At 57.2% G+C, this 26,023-nt stretch overlaps 2 protein-coding genes across 2 annotated transcripts; both read right to left on the bottom strand.

The window, feature by feature from the left end:
• Positions 1-1,805: 1,805 nt before the first annotated feature.
• On the bottom strand, positions 1,806-3,590 carry LY6E (lymphocyte antigen 6 family member E). The gene is made up of 4 exons (XM_004618689.2): positions 3,440-3,590; positions 3,018-3,128; positions 2,782-2,901; positions 1,806-2,435 (listed from the first exon to the last, which is right to left on the bottom strand). Exons 2-4 carry the CDS (start codon positions 3,079-3,081, stop codon positions 2,215-2,217), a joined length of 405 nt encoding a protein of 134 aa, XP_004618746.1. The 5' UTR covers positions 3,082-3,128; positions 3,440-3,590; the 3' UTR covers positions 1,806-2,214.
• Positions 3,591-10,877: 7,287 nt separating this feature from the next.
• LOC101544294 (lymphocyte antigen 6H-like) lies at positions 10,878-11,932 on the bottom strand. Its single transcript, XM_004618688.2, has 3 exons — positions 11,884-11,932; positions 11,592-11,729; positions 10,878-11,110 (listed from the first exon to the last, which is right to left on the bottom strand). The coding sequence occupies exons 1-3, from the start codon at positions 11,930-11,932 to the stop codon at positions 10,878-10,880; spliced, it is 420 nt and encodes a 139-aa protein (XP_004618745.1).
• Between the last annotated feature and the right edge of the window lie 14,091 nt (positions 11,933-26,023).

The raw sequence follows: 26,023 nt of genomic DNA, 5'->3' as shown, positions 1-26,023 counted from the left end.
CTACAATGATGTCCAGCTGGTCTAAATCTTCCCGGGTGAGGGGCTGGAGCAATAGCACAGCGGGTAGGGTGTTTGCCTTGCACGCGGCTGACCCGGGTTCGATTCCCACCATCCCATATGGTCCCCTGAGCACTGCCAGAGGTGATTCCTGAGTGCAGAGCCAGGAATAACCCCTGTGCATCGCCGGGTGTGACCCAAAAAGCAAAATAAATAAATAAATAAATCTCTCCGGGCGGTTCCCCTTATCTCAGTCTCCTGCCAGCCAAGGCTCCAGAACAGAGTTTTATGGTGTCTGTGTGTGTAGAGAGAGAGAGAGGGAGGGAGGGAGGGAGGGAGGGAGGAAGGGAGGGGAGAAAGAGAGAGAGAGAGAGAGGGAGGGAGGGAGAGAGAGAGAGAGACAGAGAGAGACAGAGAGAGAGAGCATAGCATGTGTGTGTATGTGTTTGTAGATGCCAGTGACACACGTACTTGGGCCCCACATGATCTGGGCAGCACCCAGCAATGCTTCCTTTGTCCCGGGCGGCTTTCCAGGGTCCCCTGGAGCTGCCCCACGGGGCCTCTTCCTGGGTGAGGGTCGTGGCTGGGGTGGTGGTCAGCAGGGGGAAGGCTGAGTGTGGTTGACTCTCCTTTGGGAGATGCTACACCATCATGCCCTTTACCCAGACCCACAGCAGCCATGGCCGAAGTAACACTCACCCCAGCCCGAGATGTGGTGGGCACAGGAACTGCCAGCAGCAGGAGGCATCCCTTTCATGCCCACCAAACCCAGCCTGCACTTCATACCACCCTGAACTCCAGCTGGAGCCAAGATCAGCTGCAAAATGCTGAGGGTGTGGGAGAATCGTCACACGACTTCAGGGCTGCGGTGCATGACAGGAGATGCAGGTGACATGTAACACACATGGCACACTGCACTTGACACACATGATACATGACATGCAGCACATGTGACACAAACATATGGTACACGTGACCAGTGAACCATGTGACACAGATCTCATGACACTAATGTGTGGAAGTACCTCATGTACATGAAGCAGGGCATATGTCCCTGCAGGTGCCAGGCCTTTTCTGTTGGCTTCAGGACACAACCTCTGTGGGGGTCAGAGCAGCTGCATGCAAACCCAGGGCAGCCCATCCCTCCTCACCCCAGCCCCCACCCCCCAGGGCCCTCATTCACCCATCTTCCCACCTGACCTTTGCAGACCCATCAGAGGGAGAAGGGAGTAGGGAAAGGGCTGCCTGGAAGCCCCCCTCCCCCAAAGCTCTCTAGGGCTGGGGCTGCAGCAGTGACTCACTTCCCTCTGGGAAGTGAGCGTGGGAGACCAAGAGTTAATACTGAGCGGGGGAGGGGGGGGGTTGAGGCACCACCCCCAGACAGCCCTCCCTTCCCTCCAACCCCACCCTCAGCCTTGGGGAAATCGAAACCCCTGTGCTCTTGCTCCTCCCCCTTCTTGTGCGAAGCCAAGGCCCCAAGGCACCTCTGGCTCAAGCCGGTTAGGGGCCCCTTCCCCCAGGCACTTCCTGCCGGCTGTGGCCAGGGAAGAACTTGGGTTCCTGCAGGCAAAGCCAGGGAAGAACTTGGGTTCCTGCAGGCAAAGCCAGCGCATGCCCCACTATCCTTTCCAGCCGCCTCCATGTGGTTGGCCCGAGTCAGTCTCGTTCCTGCAGCCTGGGGACTGTCCCTCCCCTGGAGGCCCTGCCCATGCCTGGGCAGTGTGTCCTTTCAGGGCTCTGCCCGGCCACTGCACACTGGCTGTGGCTAGCCAGGTCCCCTGGCCCCTCCACCCCACTCACACAGCTGAAAGGGTGAGGATGTGTTTATTGAGGCATGAAGCAGTGGGATGGATCCGATGGGACAGGGGGCAGTGTGGATTTGGGGTGCTGAAGCCCATGCCCGGGCCTGGGAGCAGTGGACCCTTCTCCCCCAGACCACCCGAGCAGAATGGAGCGAGGCCTAGGAGTGTCGGGGACACTAGCTTTGGCCCCGGGGACCTTTCATGCTGCTCTCCTGTCCCCCACCCCAGAGAGCCACCTGCTCCCCAGGCCTGTCAGTCTTGCATCCACAGCTGGCTGGAGTCCCAGGGCTGGGGCCCTCTTCCACCCTCTGGGGTCAGCCGGGGAGGGGGTGAGGGCAGGGGCGGTGCAGGCAGGGCAGCTCCTGTGGGCACTGCGGGGGTGGGGGGGAGCAGAGGGGGCAGCGGCCAGGCCAGGTCAGGGGTGTAGCTGTGGCAGCGCCAGCAGGAGGCTGAGCAGAATCCCCAGGCCTAGCACCATGGTGTTGACCCGCAGCCCGCCATCCGCAGCACTGAAGTTGCACAGGAAGCTCTGGCAGCAGTGGGTGGACACGGTCACCACGCCCACGTCCACGCTGGGGCCGGGGCAGATGGGGGCACAGCCCTTGTTCAGGGTGTAGCCGAAGTCCACCAAGTTGCCTTAACAGGAAAAGAAGAAGAGTGGAGGCCCAGGGATGGGGTCATTCCGGCCTCAACTAACGTCCCCACTCACCCTTGCCCACCCACACTCACTCATCCTTATCTCCACACTCCCCTACTCACCCTTGCCCGCCCACACTCACTCATCCCTACCCTCATACATCACCCTACTCACCCCTGCCCGCACACACCCACCCCGTCCTCACCCTCCCCTTCAGGCCCATACTCACCCCTACCTGTCCTCACTCACTCATGCCTGGCCCCATACACCCCTGCTCACCCACACTCACCCCCCACCCCCCCACCCCCACCCCGTCCTCACTCTTCCCTTCCTGCCCACACTCACCAATGCCAGCTGACGTTGATACGGTCACGCAGTAACTGTCTGAGCTGGAGCAGACGGTGGGCTTCAGGCAGTAAAAGTTGCTCTGCTGGTTGGTGCAGGAGAAGCACACCAGGGCTCGGGCTGCGGAGGGGACAGGCTGCTATGACCTCTGCCAGCCCCTATGGGCAAAGCCGGCGGCAGCCCCCGCCCCTAGGCGCCCGGCACCGGATGCACCGGCCGCAGCTTGAGAATCTCACCTGGGTCCACGGCGAGCAGCATGGCCAGCAGCAGGGCCAGCGGCACGGCCAGCGAGGCCTTCATCCTGACCGGGACGGGCGTCCCCCGCGTCACGGGCTGAAGGAGTCCGCCTGCCGGGGGAGGCCGGGCTGGCTCGGGGCAATGCGGGGCGCCCGGGGCCCTGCCGACTCACTCCTCCCCCGGGCTGGCTGGAACCCGGGCGCCTTCTCTGAGCCGGGAGACTCGAAAGAACCCTCACGGCACCGGAACTCCCCGTGGGCGCCGCGGGCCGGCGGGCGCAGGCCGGGACGGACCCTCCGCGGGCGTGGGGCCCAGGCCGCTCCATCTTCGCTGCCGGCCGGGCAGCGCCCCGGGCCGCCCGCCCCGCACCCCGTCCCGGCCGCCCCCGCCCCGCGGCCGCGCGCGCAGACCCCCGACTCACCGCCCCGCGGAAACAGTCCAGAGGCCTCGCCGAGCTCCCCGCCGATAAGCCCCCGCGCCTCCCAGGCAAGCAGAGCGCGGCCAGATGGCTGGGGCGGGCTGGGGGCGGGGCCTGAGTGGGGATGGGGCAATCCGGGTTGGATTGGGCGGGGTCTGGAGGGGTGGGCGGGGCCTGGTCGGGATGGGGAGGGGCCTGAGCGGTGATGGGAAAATGCCCGGGCTCGGGTGGGCGGGGCCTGGGGTAGGCGAGGCCTGAGCAGGACTGAGGCTACCCCAGGGCTGGATTGGGCGGGGCCTGGACTGGTGGGCGTGGCCTTGTCTGTATGGGGCGGGGCCTAAGCGGGGATGGGAAACCCCAGGGCTGGGTTGGGCGGGGCTTGGGGGTGGGCGAGGTCTGAGCGGGAATGGGGCAGGGCCAGAACTGGACCGAGTCCAGACCTGAGTAGGGATGGTGGGCGGGGCCTGGCGGGTGTGTGATGTTCTACGTCGCTCAGGCGGGGGGGGGGGGTGGGGGGGATGGCGGGGGGTGGAAGGGGGCCTACGCTGAGGACCCTGTGGCGGGCGACGCATTGCTTGGACGCGGGCTGGTCCGGTGTCCACTTCCCTCCACCCGTCCAGCTCCCCTTCCAGCCCCTTGTGAGGGCGGCTGGGCAGGTATGGCAGGCACCAGGCCTTGGTGAGCAGCCTCTAGATTCCCACCTGGCCTCTGCCCAAGCTGAGCTCAGCCCGGGTGGGACCTCCCAGAAGCGCTGGATGGAGAGGCCTGGGTCTGGCTCCTCATCTGCAAAGTGCTCTAGCACCCCCCAAAAAAGATGCATAGATGGGGCCGGAGAGATAGTACAGCAGCAGACCTGGGTTCAATCCCCGACATCCCATATGGTCTCACTATCACCATCAGGAGTAATTCCTGAGGACAGAGTCAGGAGTAACCCTGACCATCGCTGGGTGTGACCCCAAAAAGCAAAAAAAAAAAAAAAAACCAAAAAAAACCCCCGTGTAGATAAAGCCCCATTTCCTGGGCCCAAAAGGCCCCTTCTGGTGCACCAACGGGGTCCGGAGGTGGCACCATTGCTCCGATCTGCCCACCGGTCCTAGAACTAGCCTAGCAAGACGCTGCCACTGTCACCAAATTCCAACGAATCCCTCCCTCCCCAAGATAAGCTTACAGTATTTTATGTGTACTTTATTATCTTTTATCTTCTTGGCTCAGAGTGTTTCATAGTTGAACTGAATTATTGTTTCTTATCCTTTTAATTTGATTGGCTTAGATTAATTTTGGAATCTAGTCTCGTGGAATCCAGTCAGTAACAGCGGTCATCTCTAAATCGCATTACGTGTCTGGCCCATCTGATTTTCGATGCCTTGGCAAATGAGACAGCATCCCTGATTCTTTCTTTTTTTTTTTTTTTTGCTTTTTGGGTCACACCCGGCGATGCACAGGGGTCACTCCTGGCTCTGCACTCAGGAATCACCCCTGACGGTGCTCAGGGGACCATACGGGATGCTGGGAATCGAACCTGGGTCAGCTGCATTCAAGGAAAACGCCCTACCCACTGTGCTATCACTCCAGCCCCCCACTTCCCTGATTCTTGATCGTCGACAGAGGTCGACAGATTCCACAGGACGTCAAAAGACCACGTGGTCGCCCACCTATGAAATGGTCAGACTTCTTCATCAAGACCCTAAATAAACAGTTTGAGGCACTTCGTGTTCCTAGAACGAGCAGACGCCATTGGGCTATACTAGCATGCACCAGGGACGAATGGAGACATTACTGGAGCAGCTTGAGCAAGTTGATGAACAATGGGATGACAAGTGATACAAGTGATAGATTAATTTTGGGGGTTTCATTTTTGTTTTTGTTTTTGGGGCCATCCAGCAGTGCTAAAGCCAGCTCCTGGCTCTGCACTCAAGGATCACTCCTGGTGCTTGGGGGACCATATAGGATGGGGGGACTAACCATGTTGGCTTGCACGAAGCCAGGGCCCTCCCCGCTGTACTCTCATTCTGGCTCAGTTTACATTATTTCATATACAATTTACTTCTTCCTCAAAGCAGGGTTCGAGTCCTCTGCTCGTCCCACCAGAACTAACCAATCTATAGAAAACAGAAGTTTCCCCCCTAGAGCCTCCCAGATGTCTGCTATAGAAGGGGGCCCCTGAGGGTCCCTTGGGTCCGTCCCACTGCGTCCCTGACCCCTCGCGCTGAGTTCTCTCCATGACACTGCTCTGCCCACACCCTCTCACTCTCCCGGCAAATTCCTTTTCCATCTCAGGGCTGGAGCCAGCGAGTCTGGGTTCTACCATCTCCTCTGAACCCTTCAATTTGTTTTGGGTTGTTTTGGGTTGTTTTTTTTCTTTGTTTGTTTTAGTCCCAGCAGTGCTCAGAGCTCATTTCTGGCTCTACACTCAGGGATTACTTCTGGCGGTGCTTGGGGGATCCTATGGGGTGTGGGGATCAAAGCCAAGTCAGCTGCGTGCAAGGCAAGTGCCCTCTCTGCTGTATTATCGCTCTAGCCCCAGAACCCTCGATCCAACGCAACCCCCCAGGCTGCCCTGGGTCTCCCTGTGCCTCTGTGGGCCAGGCCAGGGCTCCTGCCTGTCCCCAAGGCTGCCACTTCTCCGGAAGCTGGGGTGGGGCTGGGCACTGCCCTGGCGGGTGGGGCCCTCCCAGGTGGGATGCTGAGTTCCCCCGAGTCTTCCCTGCTTCTGCGGCATTTTCATACCCACTTTTTCTAGCTGATCCTGCTGGAAGCTGTTGTACTGTGGGGGCAGGGCAGGTTGGGCGTGGGGTGGCAGGGTGTGGCCCAGCTTCGAGCAGGCATGAGGGCTGTGATGGGGGGGAGGGGTAGGCTCTGTGCCCAGAGGTCCCTTTCCCAAGGCTTGGACCCAGTGTGGGGACCCGGTGGGGAATGGTGGCCGGTTCTCTGCAGGGACTCTATCTCAAGACTGGGGATGGAAATGGCACCTGGCCCTCAGACCATCTTTCTGGAGTCTTCTAAGTGCTGGGATGAGTGTGAAGCCCCTCCCTGATGCTCACTCACTGGCAGGGCATGGGGTGCCCGCGGGGGGTGTAGGCCTTCCATCCTTCCATCCTGGCTCTGCCCTTCCCGACAGGAACAGAAAGGCAGATGCCTCAGCTCCCAGCTCCTGTGCCCAGGCCTCATGCCCACTCTGCCTGCCTTTGACGGCATCTGTTGGAAGCAGGCCGAGCAGGTGGTGGGGACGTGAGTGTTGTGGGAGACATTCGATCCAGGGATCCTCAGCCTCAGCCAGACCCTGGGCCAGAGAGAGGCAGGAGTGGGTGGGCATGGGCCGGGGCCTCCTCAAGCCCACTTGCTTATATGGGTGTGTGCCTTCCCTCCTGTAACCCACCGGGGGCCGCCCACTCGGCCCTGGGTGCCGTCTCCTGTCTGGGGCCCTGCGTGTGGTGGGGGCCTGTGTTTAGGCATCAACCCTGGCCACCTGGGCCGGTGCTGCTGGCCCTGCTCCTGGCCAGAGGGCAGGTCTGAACACACCAGGAATGTCAGCCCTGGCCCGCATCATGCCTGGAGCTGCTCTGGGCGTTGATGTCGCCGTGCTGGCTCACCGTGTGGGGTCACTGTGCATCCACACAGGGCTCAAGGCGGTCCTGGGCAGGCCCCCGGGGTGTGGGGGCTGCGGAACACGGCTTTTGCTTCTCCCCTTTGCATGGCAGGAGGAACCCAGGTTGTCTGACCAGCCACCTGCTCCCAGCATGTTGCACGGACCCCACATATTAGGTTTTGGGGGCCGGAAGGTTCCCCTCAGCTACTCCAATTCCCCATCCTGGCAGGGACCCTGCCTGAGGCTGTGTCCTCTGAGCACTTCCCGGAGAGACCCTACTAGGCAGAGGAAACTGGCCCTTCGGAGGTCCTGGCCTCTTCTGGGTTTGGGAGCACCCTCTGGCACGGGCTGCGGACCTCCCGAATTCCCCTCTGCTTGAGTGATGAGGAAGTGGTAAGAGATGCTCAAGATGCACAGACCCCCCCATCTGGGAAACTCCCAACATCGTATTCTGGGGACCCTTATCCCACTGTGGAGACCCCTGACCTCATGTGCCTGGGGCCCCCATCCCAGAGATCCCCAGACCCTTGAGCTGAGGGGCCCATTTTTCAGAGTGGAGAGAAAGTGGACACTGCTGGCCACAGGGGGCCGCACCCTCCAAAGGTGGAGCCTGGGGGCTGGAGCGATATTACAGCGGGTAGGGCGTTTGCCTTGCATGCGACTGACCCAGGTTCCATTCCCAGCATCCCATATGGTCCCCTGAGGACCGCCAAGAGTAATTCCTGAGCGCATGAGCCAGGAGTAACCCCTGTGTATCGCCAGGTGTGACCCAAAAAGAAAAAAAAAACAACAAAGGTGGAGCCTACATCAGCCCACGATGCCAAAGGAGCATGTGGCTCATTCTGAATCTAAGCCCACGCCAGTTTTGGGATTTCCTTCTGCACCCCCTCCCTGCCCCATACCTCGAGTGCGGCTCCCCACTGTGCCAGTGGTGGTGTGGGTGCAGAGGGCACGAGGGGGGCCGTGAGGGAGGACTGCCCACCGCTTCCTCTGGGCCCTGCCACCCAGACTCCCTTCCCCACCTGCCCATCATGTACTGCCCAGCCTCCTGGCAGGGGTCAGAGATGGAACACTCCAGGCCAGCCCTCTGGGAGACTTGCCCCTGACCTCCCTGCCTCCCCTTCTCCTGTGACTCCTGAGGCAGCCCGCAGACCATTGGGGTGTGCCTGGGGGGCCAGGCCAGGCAGCCTCAGGAAGGGACAGGAGGGCCGCCCCTGCCTCTGCTCCCTTGTGTCCACAGAGCCTTTGCAGGAGTAGAGGAGCCTAAGGCTCAGAGTTCAGAGTGGGGAGCAGGGAGTGAGACCCCAGGCCCTCCTCAGAGACCACCCTCCCCCGTCTGTGCATTGTACTTGGGCCAAAGCCCCACCACTGTAGCTCCCACATCCTGACCTTGGCCCAATGCCCTGGGCTCCACTTTCTGCCTCCCAGACCAGTGCCCTCCACATCCAGTGAGGAGGTGAGTGAGTGAGCAAGTGAGTGAGGGGGTGAGTGAGTAAATGAGTGAGTGAGGGGTGAGTGAGTGAGTGAATGAGTGAATGAGTGGGTGAGGGAGTGGGTGATTAGTGAATGAGTGAGTGGGTGAGTGAGTAGGTGTGGGAGTGTGTGAATGAGTGAATGGATAGATGAGTGTGTGAACGAGTTGGTAAGTGAATGAGTGAGTGAGTGAATGAATGAGTGGATAAGTGAGAGTGTAACTGAGTGTGTAAGTGGTGGGTGAAGGTGGGTGCTGGTGGGTGAGTGGGTGTGTGATTGGTGACAGGTTACTGACCTAATGTGGTGCAGACAGGGACAGAGACAAGTCAAGTTAAGAAACAAAAGTTTATTGGGTGAGCTCCCGGGTGGGCTGTACTGACCTCTGTGGAGATTGGGGTAGAGTCATGCCTGGCAGGGGTTTGGTAGGGTCTTAAGGTCTGGGGGCAGGGGGGGACAAGGGAAAAGTGTGCTCTCTGCTGGGAAGGCAGAGGCGGGTGTTGTGGGTCTGGCATTCCCTTAAGCACAGGGGGTCGGATGGACGAGGATCGAGGCCTGGCACAACACACTTGGGAGGGCCTGACAGGGTGATCTGTGATTTCAGGGACGTGTCACTATCTCATCAGCTGCCCATCAGGTCCCAAGCAAAACTTGCAGTTGGGTGAGTGCATGGGTGAGTTGGTGAGTAAGGGCGGGGGGAGTTGGATGAGTACGTGGTGGGGGGATGTGTGGTTGGGTGGGTGAGTGGGGGTGTGAGTACGTGGGTGGGTAGGTGGGTGGTGAGTGCTGGGTGGGTGAGTGTGTGGGGAGGGACGTGTGGGTGTCTGTGGGTGGTTAGATGAGTGTGTGGGTGCATGGTGCTGAATGACATGGCAGGGGTCTCTGTGACTGGAGAGGCCTGGCAGGCGTCTGTGGCCAGTGCAAAGCCCCACAGGCTCCTGTTTCTCTGGGGTGGGGGTGGTGTGTCCCTTGGGTCGTTAGAGTCATTAGAGGAGACTCAGTCCCTCCCCCACGGAGGGATTTCACTGTCACCTCATTCCACCTCAGGGAAGGTGAGAGGCTGTGACTTTGGCCCAGGGTTGCCCAGTCAGCACCAGGCAGCCCCGCCCCAGGAGGGAGGGGAGGGTTCACCCTCACCCCACCCTCCTCATCCCTGACCCCACCCCCAACCTGCCTGTGACTCCCCGCCCCATCTCAGTACCAGCTCCGGGAAATCGAAACTGGGGTTGGTGGCCAGAGGGACCTTGCAGGAAGCCAGTCTGCCCTCCCCAAGGCCATCCACAGCAAGCACACAACATGCACTACACCATGTCTACACACACCACACACTACACAATCACATGCAACACACACCACAGACACACAAACCCCACACTACGCAATCACATGTAACACACACCACAGATATACAAGTCATACACGGCACAATCACATACAAACATACCACAGGCACACAAACCACACACTACACAGTCACACACACCGTAGACACATTATACCACATGCTACACAAGCATACACACGCACCACAACCACACACAACATACACTACACCGTGTCCACATACACCACACACCACAGACACATGCTGACAGTCTCCTGGTCCGGACGGGAAGCTAGGTCCACTTCAGCCTGGAGGGTCCTGCCGTCCCGCGTCAGGTCAGAACCCGGGACAGGGCAGCCCCCAGAGCTTGTCCCCCTGCGGGGAATGTCACTCTGCCACCCAGCCTCAGGGGTGTCCCTGAGACGGGTCACTCAGGGTACAGGACAGAAGCGGGGTGTTCTGCACCGCCCCTCCAGCCCAGCTCCTGTGTGAGCTGTCAGCTGAGCCCCCTGTCTGCAGTGGTTGTGTCCAGGACAGGCTCTGATTCTGACTCAACCCTTGTGCCTCAGTTTCCCCCCTGCAAAGCCCTGTCCCCCACTCTGGTCATCCCCGTGGGGTTTCTAAAGCAAGGGGACAACAAGGGCGGTGGGGGGGGGGCTCCTGGAGGGGCTGTCAGGGAAGGAACACTGGGCGGGCAGCGTGTGCAGATCTGGACCTCCTGGGCCCTTCAGCTCCTGACCCTTTTTTCACAGTGGGTCACAGTGCACCCCCGCATCCCTCGAGCCCCCAGACCCACACAGAGGGTGCCGGGCCAGACCAACAGAAGGCTCTGCAAGCTTTATTCCCCAGATGGCTCTGGGGGGGGGGGGCGATGTCTCAGAGTGGGGCCAGCGGCAGGCCTGGGGTGGACAAGAGTAGCCGAAGGTCTAGGTCAGCGGGGGTGGCCTGCCTGTCCCCCAGGCCCTGGTGTTGGCCAGCACAGCCTGTGAGGGTCAGGATGGGTCTGGGCCTGCCTGAGCTGTGCGTGCGTGCGGCGGCAAGGGGAGCTCCGGGCGGGCTGGTCAGAGCAGGGCCAGGAGGAGGGGCCCCAGGCCTAGCAGCAGCAGTGCGCTGGCCAGGCCCTGCGGCCCCGCATTGCACAAGTCTTGCTCACAGCACTTCGTGCTCTCCAGCTGCAACTGGACGGCCACTCCGGAGGCATGCAGTGTCTCAGCCCTGGCCAGCTGGTGGATGGCTTTCTGGGCTACCTCACAGGAGGCCGCACAGCCCTTGAAGTACGACACGGCCTGCCTCCCTGTGGGCAGAACAGGGAAGCTGGTGAGTGGGGTCCACAGGCCCTGACCCCGAGTCGTCCCTAACCCAGGTGAATTCCGTGGCTGCCTGAGCCCTGGAATGGCCTGTCTGCCTCTGCACATGAACACTGGGCCTCCAGGAGAGATGCAGCCTCCCAGGCCTTTCCACACACATGTGTGTGTGTGCATGTGTGCATGCATGTGTGAACTTACCACAGGACTCTGGAGGTGTGTGTTTTACCTGTGTGCACACATGTGTGTCTGCATGCATATGTGAACTCAACGAAACCTTCTGCCTGCGTGAGTGTACACGTTCAGATGTGTGCCTGATGTGTGTGTACATCGTGCATGTGTGTACATGTGCGTTTGTGCATGTGTGCATGTGTACATGCACAGATGTGTGCAGGTGTGCATGTGTGCAGGTGTGTATATGTGTGCAGGTGTGTGTACATGTGTGTGTGGGGGGGGTGCGCAGGGACTCACCCGAGGCCGTGGTGATGGTCAGATTGCTGGTGTAGCAGACGCCCCCATCGCCCCCTCTGAGGCCCACACATGTGGTCAGTTGACAATCTCTGCCGACTCTCTGGATCTCCAGGCACGTGTGGCAGCGCAGGCTCAGGGCTGGGGATGGTGGGACCCAGCCAGGACGGTGGTTAAGTGACCTGAAACCCCCGGGGCCCACCTGACACACCCCCAACAACCCCCTTAGAGGTGAGAACTGTCCCTGGGACAAATGACAGACCCCAGGCTCTACCCGGGCGGGGCCTTGACTCACCACAAGGGCACAGGAGGGTGACGAGCAGGACCAGCTGGGCACCTCTCATTGTGGCTGGTACGGGGGCAGCGCTGCCTTTCCTGGAAACCAGGTTCTCCTGAATCTCCCGCCCCCCCAGGCTCCAGGACCAGACCCCTTCATCCCCCAGACCTCTAGACCAGACCCCTCTGTCCCCCATGTCCCGAAACCAGGCCCCTCCATCCTTCAAGACCAGACCAGTCTGGGGGGTAGCTCACCTCTGTCTCCACCTCGGCAGCATCTGGCACCTCTGGTCTGGCCACTCATTTATTGCTAGTGGGCGGGGCTGGCCTGGCTGGTCACTGGGCCAGATAGGACCAAGAGGGCCTGGTGGGCGTGAGGGGCATCAGGGGCGGCCACTGCTGGCCACTCACTGGCTTTGGGGAGTGGAGCTGGTTGAAGAGGAAAAAGTTTCCTCCCTCAGGTCCACAGGGCCTCACGCAGCAATCTGGAAAGTGGCAGGGCTGCGGCAGGTCCACAGGCCTGCTGGACAGTGCCATGGGGGTGTGGTCAGTCCGGAGCTGCCCAGAGAAGCGGGCCGACGGGTCAGCTGCCGGGCGAGGGCTCCAATTAGAGAAGCGTGTTGGGGCCCGCCGCAGTCCTGCCACTATCCCTCCCTGCCCTTGAAGGCCACCAGGGCCCAAGGCGGATGCAGAGACCAGGCTGAAGCTGGCCCGGGCCCCAGAGTCACACGCAGCCCCAGGAGGCCTCAAATGGCCCTGTCCCCTAGGCAAGGCCCCAGGTGAGGCCCTGGCAGCCCCCACAGTCACTCCACAGGGAGCATCACGCCCCCCCGTCAGCCTGGGGGATGCTCACCCCAGTCAGCAAGAGCTAGAGCTTGGGCGAGGCGCTATCTGTAGCAGACTGGACTATCAGGGTGGACTTGAAGTCCCTTTCACTGCTTCCAGACAAACTCCTGGGCATCCCTGTCCACTGGGGAAGGGGACTGTCCTGCCCAGAGCAGCGCATTGGGGGCGTATTTCTCTCTCCCTGTGGAAAATAATTATTCCAGGATATCTTAGGAAGTCTTCTGAAATTTTATGTATTTCCTTTTCTGTTCATCAAAGACTGTTATTTTATTGGAATTTTGACTTCTGAGGGCTGGAGCGATAGCACAGTGGGGAGGGCGTTTGCCTTGTACGTGGTTATCCTGGGTTCGATCTCCAGCATTCCATATGTTCCTCCAGCACCACTAGGAAAAATTCCTGTGCACAAAGCTAGGAATAACTCTTGAGCATCGCTGGGTGTGACTCAAAATGCAAAAATAAGTAAAAAAAAAATAAACAAAATAGAATTTTGATTCCTGGGGAGCTTTGTCTTGAATGAAAATGTGAGACAGATTCCCTATGAAGGAGTTCGGGATTGACAGCCTTTGCACCATAGGGACAAGGTTTCAAGGGCAGCAGAAAGAATATGAAACTCTGGGGCTGGAGTGATAGCACAGCGGGTAGGGCATTTGCCTTGCATGTGGCCGACCCGGGTTTGATTCCCAGCATCCCATATGGTCCCCTGAGCACTGCCAGGAGTGATTCCTGAGTGCAAATCCAGGACATTGTCAGGTGTGATCCAAAAAAGAAGAAAAAAAAATGTGAAACTCCGTGCCCCAAGAGTGTGGAGGGCCTGTATCCCGGAGCTGCCCATGGTGTGAGGAAGGGCTGGTTCCACCCTCGGCTCTGCCATCCTGAACCCACAGTTTGTCACTCAAAGCCATGAAGGTTTTGAAGAATTCGCTTGGCTTGGGAAGAGCAGTCGATTTCATCATGGGCACGCACATGGCTGATGCTCAGATTGTGGCTGATCCACAAACCCTCCTAAGAGTTCCTTTGACAATGTGCCATTGTACTCGGCGTCCTGAGCTGTCCCTTGCTCAGCTTGCCAGCTGGCCCGGAGTGTCACTCTCCATGTAAGGAGCCAAAGTGCAAAGTTCCCGCCCTCTCCTCAGCACAGCATCTCACCGTGTCGGACGAACATGCAGCCCTCTCCTCTCTCTCCTTACAGACAAATCCCCTAGTTTCCATCAGTCTTGATTTTATTTCCTAGCCACAAACAGCTTAGTTTGGGGGAGGGAGCGCCCAGGACTGAGTGCTGGCTCTGCATGCCAGGGCCCCGGGCTTATCCCTGGCACTGCCTGGTTCCCGGAGCAGAGTGGGGAGTAGCCCCCAGACACCACTCAATGAGGCTCAACCCTTCCAAAACAACCACAGTGCTCAGGGCCTCCTCCAGGCCTTACGCTCAGGGATCACTCCTGGAGAGGTTTGGGGATCATATGAGGTGCCGAGGACTGAACCCAGGTCAGCCACATACAGGGCAAGTGCCCTCCCCACTGTACTATAGCTCTGGCCCTTCAAATGATGCCTTAATTTAGGATTTCAAAATTGCAAGGAACTGTGAGATCTGTGTTAATCAGATAAATTGTCATGGTTTCTAAAACTTGTACTTCTTTATAATTTCTTGGTTTATAGGGCACCCAGCACCGAGATGATGACTGGGTGGCAAAGCCCATGCCACATGTGAGAGGGCCTGAACTTCATCCCACCGTGGCTCACTCCAGCCTCCTGAGCCTCTGGGGGTGGCCCTGGTAGCATCCGAGGGTCCCCGAGTGACCTAGCTGTCCCCGACCACAGGGCGTGGTCCCCATGAAAAAGCAAACCAAGGTATATTAGTTGATATTTCAGCAAAATGATCTATTCAGGTAGGTGATTCTTGTGATTAAACATAACAAAAATCTTGATTTTCCCAAAAAGTTTGGAAAGCACCTTGCTGCCTGCTTCCAGGTTGCCAGTAGAGTCCTTCCTGGGTCATTCAAAAATCAATAAGTCAGGTCTCAAGTTTCCCCAAATCCCTGAAGGACTGTTGCTACAAAGCTCTGTCATTTGCTTAAATCTTTTGCCTCTCAACCAAGTTTATCTGTTGGGGGAACCCTGGAAGACTGGGTTTACCGAATCTTGGGCCTATGGTCGCAACAAAAATCTTGTGAGAGAGGAAAGTGATTTTTGTTAGAGCCGTTGGGAGGGGAAGGGCAGGCGGGAGTGTGCAGAGTGTCCCATGAATGGAGGAGTCGGAACCTGCCCTCATGGAAGGGAAAACAACCCATGCAGAGGCATCAGGCTTGGGGGTGGGGCAGGGCTGTCCACTGCCCTCCCACGGGCCAGTGTCCACCACCTCCCCGGCCCAGCCCCCATCAGGCCCCTCTTGCAAGCTCAGACTGGCATGTTTCTGCTCATGTAGGTAACGAGCGGTCAGTGCCAGCCCCCGGGGGGCGGGGGGCAGGAAGGCTGAGACCAGACTTGACCCCAAAGTCCATCTGTGCTCACTGATATACTGACACCCAAACATCATTCCCAGCATTCCCCACGGCCACAGCAACCTCCTCGAGAGCAGCTGGGCGCTGGAGCCATGGCGTAGAGGGCAGGGCTGGACCCTGGCCCCCACCACGCACTGCCAAGAGTGACCTCTGGGCACTGTGGGCTGGACCCCAAGACATACACTTCTCCACTTCTCCTTGGGACCATATGGCCAGTAGAGGGATTGACCACACCCAAAGGGCTGGAAGTAGCCTTGGTATGAGGGAGCCGAGGCTAGACCCCTGGGCTAGCGGCCCCCCAGAACCAATAGAGAAAGTTCTCCGCATGTTCTTGATCTAAAGGTGGAATAGAAAGCGTGTGTTGTGGAATGGAGGCTGGCCACAAAGGCTGTGGATTCTCCCTGAATCTCCTGGGCGGACGGAGGGGGGGAGGGGGGAGGCAGCAACAAAGCCCTGTAAGAGAGCGTCATTCCATCATTCCCAAGGCTTTGGGTAGAGCCAGCATGTTATCAGAGCCTAGGGGCCCTGCAACTATAACTTTCATTTTTCCTTTATGGGGGGACCACACTTAGCAGTACTCAGGAGCTACTCCCAGCACAGTGCTCAGGAAGTATTGCTAGGGGACTGAATGGTGTCTGGCCTTGACCCCGGGACTCCTGTGTGCATTAGCTCTAGCCCTTGTGATCCAGCTCCCCAGCCCCAAACTTTTCTTGTTATCATTATTTTTCTTTATTATTATGATTATTATTATTATTGTTTTGGGTCCTCCGGCAGTGCTTAGCACTTACTTCTGGCTCTGTGCCCAGGAATTGCTCCTGGTGGGGCTTGGGGGACCATATAGAGTGCTGGAAATTGAATTCAGGTGGGTTGTGTGCAAGCAAACGCCCTACCTGCTGTACTATTGCTCGGGCCCCTAGATTTTTCTTTAATATATTTCCCATCAAGGACAATGTTTCCAGTACAAGCTAGTAATGAAGATTCTTTTGTTTTGTTTTGGGGCCACACCTGGCAGCCATCAGGGGTTACTTCTGGCTCTGCATTCAGGGGTTACTCCTGGAGGCTCAGGGAACACTGTCGGGGGCCGGGGATCAAACTGGGGTTGGCTGCGTGCAAGGCAAATGCCTACTCACAGTATTATTGCTCTGGCCCAGAAACTATGATTCTTGAGAAGCTTTGGCCGGCTAGTAAAGACGGCAATGAGAGTGTCTCGGGGTGTTGGGAGGGAAGCAGCCTCGAGAATTCCCAGGCACGCGTGTGAGGCCAACCCCACAGGCATCTCTTTCTGGAAACCTCTGGTAGACCTTTCTGAGGCTGGGGCAAGGCAGCCTTGACCAAGCCCTCAGCACTCAGGGAAACCCCGGTCAGGCCGGGAGAGGGACTGCGAGGGAGTCTCTGGCTTTGTGTGGCTGACCCTGCTGGACATTTTCTCCCCCATTATATGGGCCCTTGGTCACGCTGCTGCCCCACACGAGTCTGTTTGGGGGGAGAGTTGCAGGGTCCAGCCTGTCCTGCCCATGAACAAGCAGCTACGACCAGCAAACTGACCGTTTCTGAACTTCAGACAAGCCCTAGCATGTTTATGGCACAGTGGGAAAAGATTCTTGGTGAATGTCTCTTTGCTGAGAAAACTTCAGTTTTCTGTAAACCGCACATTTTTTTCCAGGAAATTCACTTCTTGGTTCTTTTTTTGTCCCTTGCTCTCAGGTTTAGGTGTACAAATAGAACAGGAGGACCATGCTGGAAACAGCCCAGAGGTCGCGTCCGTCCTTCCATGCTCACACTGGCAAACAGGAGCCTCTGAGGGAGCTGGGGGCTGGGGGGCACCCTGGGGAAGGGCAGCCGGCTGGCTCTTACTTTAGCCTTGGCATTAGCCTTCATTTGAACATCAGCTTTAGCCAGGGTTGGATCCTCGGTTTCAACCTTGGTTTTTGGCCAAGAGAGGCTGAGAACTTGGCACGGGGCATGAATTTTCCCCAGCCTGTGGTGAGTGGTACTGAGCTTTCGGCTGTTCCTCCCAATGTAATGGGCCTGGCCTGCTCGGGCTTCACGAGGGCCCTGACACCTTGGCCCGGGCCACTCGTGGCCTTAGCACTGCATCTTCAGGCCCTTCTTGCTGTGCATCTTGGCAAAATGCATGTGCCTTAGGTATTTGGATCCACCCCTCTAAGAGACTTGAATCTCTGTGACTGAGGTTTCTTTTTTTTTTTTTTTTAATTTATTTTTAATTAGAGAATCACCGTGAGGGTACAGTTACAGATTTATACACTTTTGTGCTTATACTTCCCTCATACAAAGTTTGGGAACCCATCCCTTCACCAGTGCCCATTCTCCACCACCCGTAAACCCAGTGTCCCTCCCACCCTCCCCAATCCCATCTCCCCCCCACCCCACCCTGCCACTGTGGCAAGGCATTCCCTTCTGTTTTCTCTCTCTAATTAGCTGTTGTGGTTTGCAATAAAGGTGTTGAGTGGCCGCTGTGCTCAGAGTGACTGAGGTTTCTTAATGCCATTCTTGTGCTATTTTTGAGACAGGTTGTACATGATGTGACTCTTGGACTCGGCCGTGTCTGCACCACGACAGGCCCCAAGTGCTGGAACCGGAAGGGAAAGGGCAGCAGCACGGGAAACAGGGTCTTCCTCTTCGACGTTCTTAAGAGTTTGCCAGGGGCTGTAGCACAGCGGGTAGGGAGTTTGTCTTGCACATGACCAACCCAGGTTCGATTCCCAGCATCCCATATTGCCCCCTGAGCACTGCCAGGAGTGATTCTTGAGTGCAGAGCCAGGAGTAACCCCAGAGCATCTCTGGGTGTGACCCATAAAGCAAAACATAAATAAATAAAAACAGTTTGCCATACTTGGGGGCATGTGGCCAGAGCTTTCTCTTCCTTTTTTCTGGCTGCATTTGAGATGAAAATTCTCACCCATTTCCCTGTGAGGGCAGTTCTGTGGAGCAGTGCAGGAACCCTTTCAAACAGGCCGGAGTTGTGAATTCATTTAGGCACAGCAGGGGGCTGCCACGCCCTTCCCCAAGGCCAGTCTTGCTTCTTGCTGCCTCTGGGGGCTCCCAGGCACAGTTGTTGTCACTAAGCTTAGATAGAATCTTTTAGAGGGAGGCCTGAGGCCTCCCTGGGGCCAGCACTTTACATGGCAGAGCCTCAGGCTGGCCAGACTGGACTGAGGCCCCTGACTGGATGAAGAGGCAGTGATGGGGCTCTTGGAGCAGCCTTGACCTGGGTCTCTTCTTGCTTCCGTACAGAGAATCATCCCACCACTTCCTGTGTATGGGGGTTTGGTCACGTGAGGTCCCATGTTCCCCAGTGTGCACCCTCTTCCTTGCATAAACATGCATGATTCTGCTCCAAAGTCTCCTCAGAGGCCTGTTATGTCACCCTGCCCCCCGCTGCTGTGCCCCTCAGAAGTCGCTCAGACTGTGAAGTGGCCGCAAGCCTGAGCTCGGCAAGCCTGAACTTGGCCGCTGACTGAGACAGAGAGACAGGACAGATTTTTCAAGGTTTTATTTAATTTTATTTTTTAATGTAGGAGTACTGCTATATATTAAGCCCCTGATTAAGCTGACTGAAGCGGGCATGAACTCCACGATTTTTCAAGGTCTTATTCACGAACCACAATACACTCAACGCAGAGGGCACGCACACAAGGGACTTAGCGTGGAGGGCCAACACGCCTAAGAAACTTGGAACCCTGAGCACAGGAGACTCAGCGACTCCATGTCCTCCGGGAGAGGCGTTAAGCCCTGTGCCTAGGTGCCCCCTGCCAGGTGCTTGAGCAAGCCGAAGGCACAGTGCAACAGCAGTCGACACAGCTTACCATGCCTTGAATCTTCCTTGTGCTTTGTGGTCAGGTGTCTGGGCCACGGATCCCTGCCCTCAGGGGAGGGCATGCGTTGCTTACTAGGTTGCAAACTCATGGCCCTGAGGCACAAAACGGAGTCTGGCTTTCCAAAATGGAGTGGCTGTGGTCCTTCCACAGACAAGCTGTCGGTTCCTCTGCCCAGCGCTCTCTGGCTCACACCGTGGCACCTGACCCCCTCAACCTCACTCCAGCCCCTCACCCTGCCTTGGTGGTATTGCTTCTCTACAAGTCCCAAATTCCTCCCAGCCCTGCAGGCCCGGGATGACTAGGAAGTGACTGCGAGGCTGTGGCCATTCCCGCCTTTCCATAATGGAACAAGAACACCGATTAAAGTAGCGAAGAATCTAAGGAGTGCTGGGTGGGGGACCTCGGGCACCCCGGCACCCCTCCTGCATGCTGCCCACGATTTCCTCATGGCTCTGTGCTCGGGTGGTCCCTGAGTGCCTGGGGACCCTGCATGGCTCCGGGATTGAGCCAGGGCAAGGCAGGCACCTCGCTTCATGCTTGCTCTGGCCCGAAACTGCTCCATGTCCTACAGAATGGTCCATGTCTTACTGAAGTGAGGGGGGGGGGGCTCCACGGGTGGCTTATGTGAGGCGGGGAGGGGAGGGTCACTTTCTCCAGATCTGCCTCTGCCATCCACCAGGGTTACTAGGTTCTTGTTTAGTCTCGCAGAAAAGAATTCCAGGAGTAGATGAGCAGTGAAGTAAAACGGATTTTATTTGCAAGTTTTTAGGAAGAGAAAGGAGGGAGAGAAAGTGAGAGAACTGGGCATCTCCAACGGCAGAGAGAGCCCCTGCAAGGGACCCCAGCATTAGGTGTCAAGAGCGGAGATGCAGGGAGCAGGGGCCAGGAAGCGTAAGCGCCCTCCCCTTGCTCAGGGTGGCTTTTAGAGTGTTCCCCGCCCCCGCATGGGGCTTCTACTTAGCTAAAAGTCTGTTGCTAGGGAGGTTGCCAGGGGGTAGGGCTGGGAGTGGTCGAAGGTCTTTGAAATTCCTTTTGTTCCTTTTGGAGTCTGTCAGAGGGTGGGGTCCAGGCTTCTGTGGGTGTGTTGCTGGCCAGCTGAGTCTTCTCAGGCCTTATCCTGTTTTCTACAAAGTTCGCTTTATGCAAATATTGATGATATTTCCCAGGAAATTCACTGCAATGATTGCCTTGGGAGGGGGCCTTCCCATCTGCCTGCCTGCATCATATCTGTGTGTCATGTGACTGCGTGCTGCAGTCCAGCCACTTGTGGACAGGCCCAACTTGACCCATGGCAGTGGGGGTTGAGAGCTTGCTGCTGCCCTGTAGGAAAGTGGGCGGGGCTCCTGCTGCATGTTGCCACCTTTCCCGCACCTTCTCTGGCTCACTGCCCCAACCAGCTTCATCCTCAGCTCTGGGGCCCACGACTATGGCCCCCGCTCCCCACCACCCTTCCCTGTTTTTTTTTTTTTTCTTTTTGGGTCACACCAGGCAACGCACAGGGGTCACTCCTGGCTCTGCACTCAGGAATCACCCCTGGCGATGCTCAGGGAACCATATGGGATGCTGGGAATTGAACCCGGGTCAGCCGCGTGCAAGGCAGACGACCTACCCACTGTGCTATTGCTCCAGCCCTTCCCTGTGTTTTCCTCTCCCCTGATCTTTGTCCTGTGAGCTTGGTATCCCAATGCTGTGAGGAAGCAGGGCTGGAGGGTGGGTTGGGTCTCTATGTCCACAAAGTTGAATAGGAACAGATACTGGGCGAGTCTCTTCCCCACCCCGCTTCTTTCCTTCTGCTCACTGCACACAGAAGAGCAGGAGAGGGCTTGGTTTCAGAGGTCAAGATGGAGGGCCACCTGGAGGCCCCCCTTTCTGGTGCTCGGCAAGCTGCTGGGCCACACATCCAGCGGCACAGGGAAGTGGCTGCACCTTTGCTTGTTTCCACCCGCTGGCTCCCTGGTGTCTTTGCGCTCCACGCTGAGGCGTTGAGAGATCCCAGAGCTGCCCCCGTGTCTCTGCCAGACCAGGCCCCTCATGGAGCACACCCCAGCTTCTGGGGTCAGAAGCCCTGACCTGGCTCTTCCCGGAACTGCCCTTCTCAGGAGTCAGCCTAGAACGAGGTAAAGGCCCAGAGCTTGGGAGTTGGTATGAGGCCCCTGGGTCTCCCTGGCCTCGGACCCTCGGTGTGTAGTCTGGCATGGGGCACGGCAAGGACTTGCTCCTGCAGAGACCTGGGCCCACCAGCCCCACACAAGCTCTTGTCACCTGCTGTTCTGTCCCACAAAGGCGGCCTGGAGGGACCAGAGCTGGGGTACTTGGGGGGAGCCTGTGCCCCTTTCCTGCAGGCTGGCACCTGGCTGTCTGCAAGTTATGAAACAACCCCCACCTCCTTGTCCCCCACCTGCCCTAGCACCCCCAGCCCTGCTCATTCTAGGTCTGAGCACTCCAGGAAGGTGATTGAAGGCATCTACTTTGTGCCCACCCCTTTCCCTCCCAGCCCTGTTCTGTTGGCCCCCCAGATGTGACTTGGCAGGCCCCTTTCTGGGAACCCTCAGGCTCTGCAGCGGCAGGAGGGACTTTCTTAGTGTGTCTTTCAGAAGCACGGGAGGGGGTGATCAGGTCCAAGTGAGGGAGACCATGTCCTGCTCTAGTGTGGCTGGCTCCGGCACAGCAGAGCACTCACAGGAGAGCACCGTGCCAGGAGGAGTGTGCTGGAGTGACCTCCCAAACACAAGAAGACTCAGCTCACTCTGTCCCCACTCAGGGCCCCTCAGGAGCCCCACTGTGAGGAGGCAAGAAGAGGGGTTATGACGGGGGTGGTGCTGGCGGGGGCCTACTGAGAGCAAATCCTTATCACTGGAGTGGGGCTTGGCAAACCCGGGTGAAGATGTCAATTGTCGGGACTACTGGTTCACATTTTTTTTTTTCCTTTTGGGTCACACCTGGCGATGCTCAAGGGTTACTCATGGCTCTGCACTTAGGAATTACTCCTGGCAGTGTTCAGATATACCATATGGTATGCTGGGAATCAAACCCAGGTCAACCACGTGCACAGCAAACATCCTACCCTCTGTGCTATTGCTGTAGCCCCTGATTCACTATTTTTTTCTTTTTGGGTCACACCCAATGATGCACAGGGGTCACTCCTGGCTCTGCACTCAGGAATTACCCCTGGCGGTGCTCAGGGGACCACATGGGATGCTGGGAACCAAACCTGGGTTGGCCGCATGCAAGGCAAACGCCCTATCCGCTGTGGTATCACTCCAGCCCTGCTGATTCACTTTTTATTAGGATTATCGTGTGAGGGCCAGGACGGAACTCAGGGCCATACACAAGCATAGTAACACATGCACAGACACAAACAAGCACACACATGCACACACTTATGTAGATATGCAGACACATGCATACATGCACAGACATACATAGACACATGTACACAGACACACCCCTGTAGCATAATCTTGACCACACTTTTTTTCGGATATGACCTGGTCACGTGTCCGGAAACTGGTGACGATAGGTACGCTCTTCCCAGGGCCGCTCCACCAGGCCGGGCTGGAAGGGGGGTGAGGACTCATGCACTCAGGGCTGATCTGCATGTCTGTTCCGAGATCAGATTCGAGGTCCCTGCCCCATGTCTAAGGGCCCCCAGAGGTGGCCGTGTGGGCAGGGAGGGGCCCAGAAAATGCTGAGGTGCTGCCACAGATGTGAGACTCAGGGGAGTAGGAAGGGACTCCAAATAAATCTCACTGTCCCACCCTAAGTCCTTTGGCGAGGTGGGTGACAGGCGGGGCCCAGGGTTCCTCCTGCAGAGAGCAGCTCCTTGCTCCAGCCCGAGTTCCAGGCAGGGCTCCCTGAGGAGCAGGTGGGGGACTGGTGCTCACACAGGCCCAGGCTGCCTGGTGAGGCCACTGGGATACACTGTCTTCTCCCCACGCGGGCTGGTGCCCAGGAGGGAATCCCGAGGCTGTGCAGGCCCTCGGTGCTGTTCAGGGTGCTGTCTGGGGGATGGCCACCGGCAGCACTGCAGTGAGGCAGCAGAGAGCTGGGCACCTGTCCTCACACTCATCCCTGAACCCCCCACGGCAGGAGTTTGTATTAGAAACAGTCTGGAGCTCTGTCTCCTGAGGGGCCGCACCTCTGAATGCAGACAGGCGGGCGGACAGACCTCCAACAGGGAACCCCACACTGCACACCAGAATGGCTGTCCTCATGCCAGCTGTTAGCTCAGGGGGCACTGTCCTGAGGGGCATGGGGAGAGGGACCTGCCTATGGCTCCTGACAGTGTGCAGCAAGAAAAGGGTGTCCCAGGGGCCCCCAGTCTCTCCCGGCCCACTGCCCCCATTCAGTGCCTTGACCAGGCCCGACCCACCCTTTGGGTAGCTTAAGGCTGTGAGTGCCAGTACCAGCTCGGGGATGCTGAGAGCACTGTTGGGAGAGACGTGCAGGCTGCTGGACATGAGGGTCTGCTTGGAGATCCAGGCTGGCAGGGCTGAAGCAGGCACACTGCATCTGTGGGAACCGTTGGCTCTCTGGGAGAAGGTCCTGGCTAGAAGACAGTGTGTGGTGGTACCCACGCTCCGCCCTGGGTCTGCAGCTCTGCCACACCTTCTCCACATGCAACGGTGCCCAGCATGGGAGAGGCCCATGGAGACCATCTGCCTGTGCTGAGCTGCGATCTAGGTCAGGAGTTTGTGTCCCACTGGCCCGCGCTGGGCGGGCCTTCCTGTCCCCATCTAGTGGAGTTCTGAGTGTTTCAGCATGCAAGATGGCCCACATACTGTCCATTGCAGCTATGCAGATCAGGCCCATGCTGGGCACTACCCTCTGTGAGCTCAGCGTGCCAGCTGAAGTGCTGGTCATAAGTCACAAGCAGCAAGGAGATGGCCGCCACACTGGGGGTGGAAGAGGTGGATTCTGTGAGCTGAGAAGAGGTAGGGATGGAGTGATGGAAAGAGAATTTAGGGGCCAAAGCCATAGGACAGCAGGAATGCCTTGCACTTGCACGCGGCCAACCTGGGTTTGATCTCCAGGACCCCATCTGGACCTCCAAGCAGGCCACAAGTGATTTCTGAGAGCAGAGCCAGGAGTTATCCCTGAGCATCGCCGGGTGTGACCCCCCACTCAAAAAAAAAAAAAAGAGAGAATTTAAGTTCAGAGATTCAGGTGGAGCACTGCCTGAAGGAAGAGGCAAACAGTTCTGCTCTGGCACCCCCCTCCCCACCCGACCCCGCCCTCAAACCCCAGTTTATACAACCCTGACAGGCCAGTCTCCACAGAGGAAGAATTTCCATTCAAGGGATGGCGGGGAAGAGGCACATGTGTCTTTCAGGGGTGACAATCCCCAGTAACCTCCCACAACTGAAAAGAAGATCAGAAGGTGCCTGAGGCTGCCAATGCCTGGGTCAGGCCCAGGAACCCAGGACAGGGCTGGCCTCGCCCCTGCCAACCACACCTTAGGCACAGGGTGTGCCTCTGGGCACCCTGTCCCTGACTTTCTTGGGGAGCCTGACGTCCAGCCCCAGAGGCTCAGTGTCTCTGCAGTCCTGCCCGTTGCCACCTGGCCTGTCGCCTTTGGGGTGAAGACCTGGAGCCCTGAAAGGCTGAGCAGAACAGTGGCCTTTCCTCCAGCCCTGGGCTTCCCAGCAAGACGCCTATTTCCTGCCCAGCTCCCAACAGCTCAGACTGAGGGAGCTACTTGGGGCTCAGGACTCACCGGGCGGGTAAAGGATCCTGGGAAAGGAGTCTGGCCAGTTGGCAGGGGAGGGCACCCCTATCTCTTGGTCCTCGCTCCCACACCCAGCCCTGCTCCCCCTGTTAGGTGCTGATGCAGGCAGGAGTGCCCCCTAGTGCCCCCTAAAGGAACAGCACCCGCACAGCTTTAGGAGCTGCCAGCTTGGTGCTAGGAAAGGCCTGATGGTGCCACCCTGCTGTGCCCTGAAGAAAAGGCACTTGGCCACGCACAGTATCTCTGCTGAGGACTGGCAGATGGCTGTGGCAGTGAGAGCATGTGACATCCTGGGACAGGCAGCTCTGGGGTACCAGCCATACCAGGGAATCTGCCATGTCTGTCTCACCTGCAGTGTGGGACACAGGAGGGGAACATGTGTGCCCACAGGAGGGTAGGAACACTTGTGTTCACAGGAAAAGCACTTTTCTTTTTCTGGGCAAATAATTTTTTGTTTAAAGATCGCAAGACACACCTGGATTTCTGTACCAAAATTTAAACATTTTACTTTTTTGATAAAGCAGAATAGAAAAAAAATCATTTTATATTTTCTATCTAGTAATAATTTCTATTTAGAGTTAAATTTTACACACAATGTTACCTGGAAACAAAATGCCTGTTACAAAAAGCAAAGCTTCAAACAGCAGTTTAACTTTTTTTGTGCCAGGCAAAAAAGTTCATCCTTGTAGCAGGAATGATATGCTATATAAAAATGTCTGTAAGGTTAGAAGAATACTTTCCTATTCCACATCAAGTAACTGAGTTTATCCAAGCCATTGCATCCCAACAACTTTTACCTGATACCTTACTAAGGAATTAAAAATTAAGAAATCCCTAAACAGATGTTTCTTGATTTACAGTTGTTAAAAGGTACATAACTCATTGACATGTAATTCTGGCTAAGAATTATATTTGAGACTCTGCTCATATTTTAGTTAACAGTGAAAATCAGAAATTCAAGTTCTTATTATTCAATAACTTGTCAGCTAGGGTACATCCAGGCATCAGCTGCAGCTACAGGGTAGGTGCACTACCTCAGCACTCTGGAAAGACATAATCTAAAATACTGCTAGCAGACAAAACATTATCTGTTACTGGATACGTATTTGCAGAATAGCAGAAACAAAACATACAGCCCTATGTTGTCTTGCTTAGATCTCAAGCCCTCAACCCTTTGAAGTTCAATAATTTTATTCCTATATATTTTTTTAAAAAAACCAAGAACTCAAACTCTAGCAAAGCTGATGTCCA

Source organism: Sorex araneus, chromosome 2 (genome assembly GCF_027595985.1).
Source record: "Sorex araneus isolate mSorAra2 chromosome 2, mSorAra2.pri, whole genome shotgun sequence".
NCBI lineage: Eukaryota > Metazoa > Chordata > Mammalia > Eulipotyphla > Soricidae > Sorex > Sorex araneus.
Note: the sequence above shows the minus strand (reverse complement) of the source record. Positions and strands in the feature narration are given on the sequence as shown.

Coding starts and splice junctions, on each gene's coding strand:
- LY6E (XM_004618689.2), bottom strand. CDS start 3,081: ATGAAGGCCTCGCTGGCCGTGCCGCTGGCCCTGCTGCTGGCCATGCTG. Junction 2,902..3,017: donor GCTGCTCGCCGTGGACCCAG/GTGAGATTCTCA, acceptor TCCCCTCCGCAG/CCCGAGCCCTGGTGTGCTTC. Junction 2,436..2,781: donor ATCAACGTCAGCTGGCATTG/GTGAGTGTGGGC, acceptor TTTCCTGTTAAG/GCAACTTGGTGGACTTCGGC.
- LOC101544294 (XM_004618688.2), bottom strand. CDS start 11,932: ATGAGAGGTGCCCAGCTGGTCCTGCTCGTCACCCTCCTGTGCCCTTGT. Junction 11,730..11,883: donor CACCCTCCTGTGCCCTTGTG/GTGAGTCAAGGC, acceptor CACCATCCCCAG/CCCTGAGCCTGCGCTGCCAC. Junction 11,111..11,591: donor GACCATCACCACGGCCTCGG/GTGAGTCCCTGC, acceptor TTCTGCCCACAG/GGAGGCAGGCCGTGTCGTAC.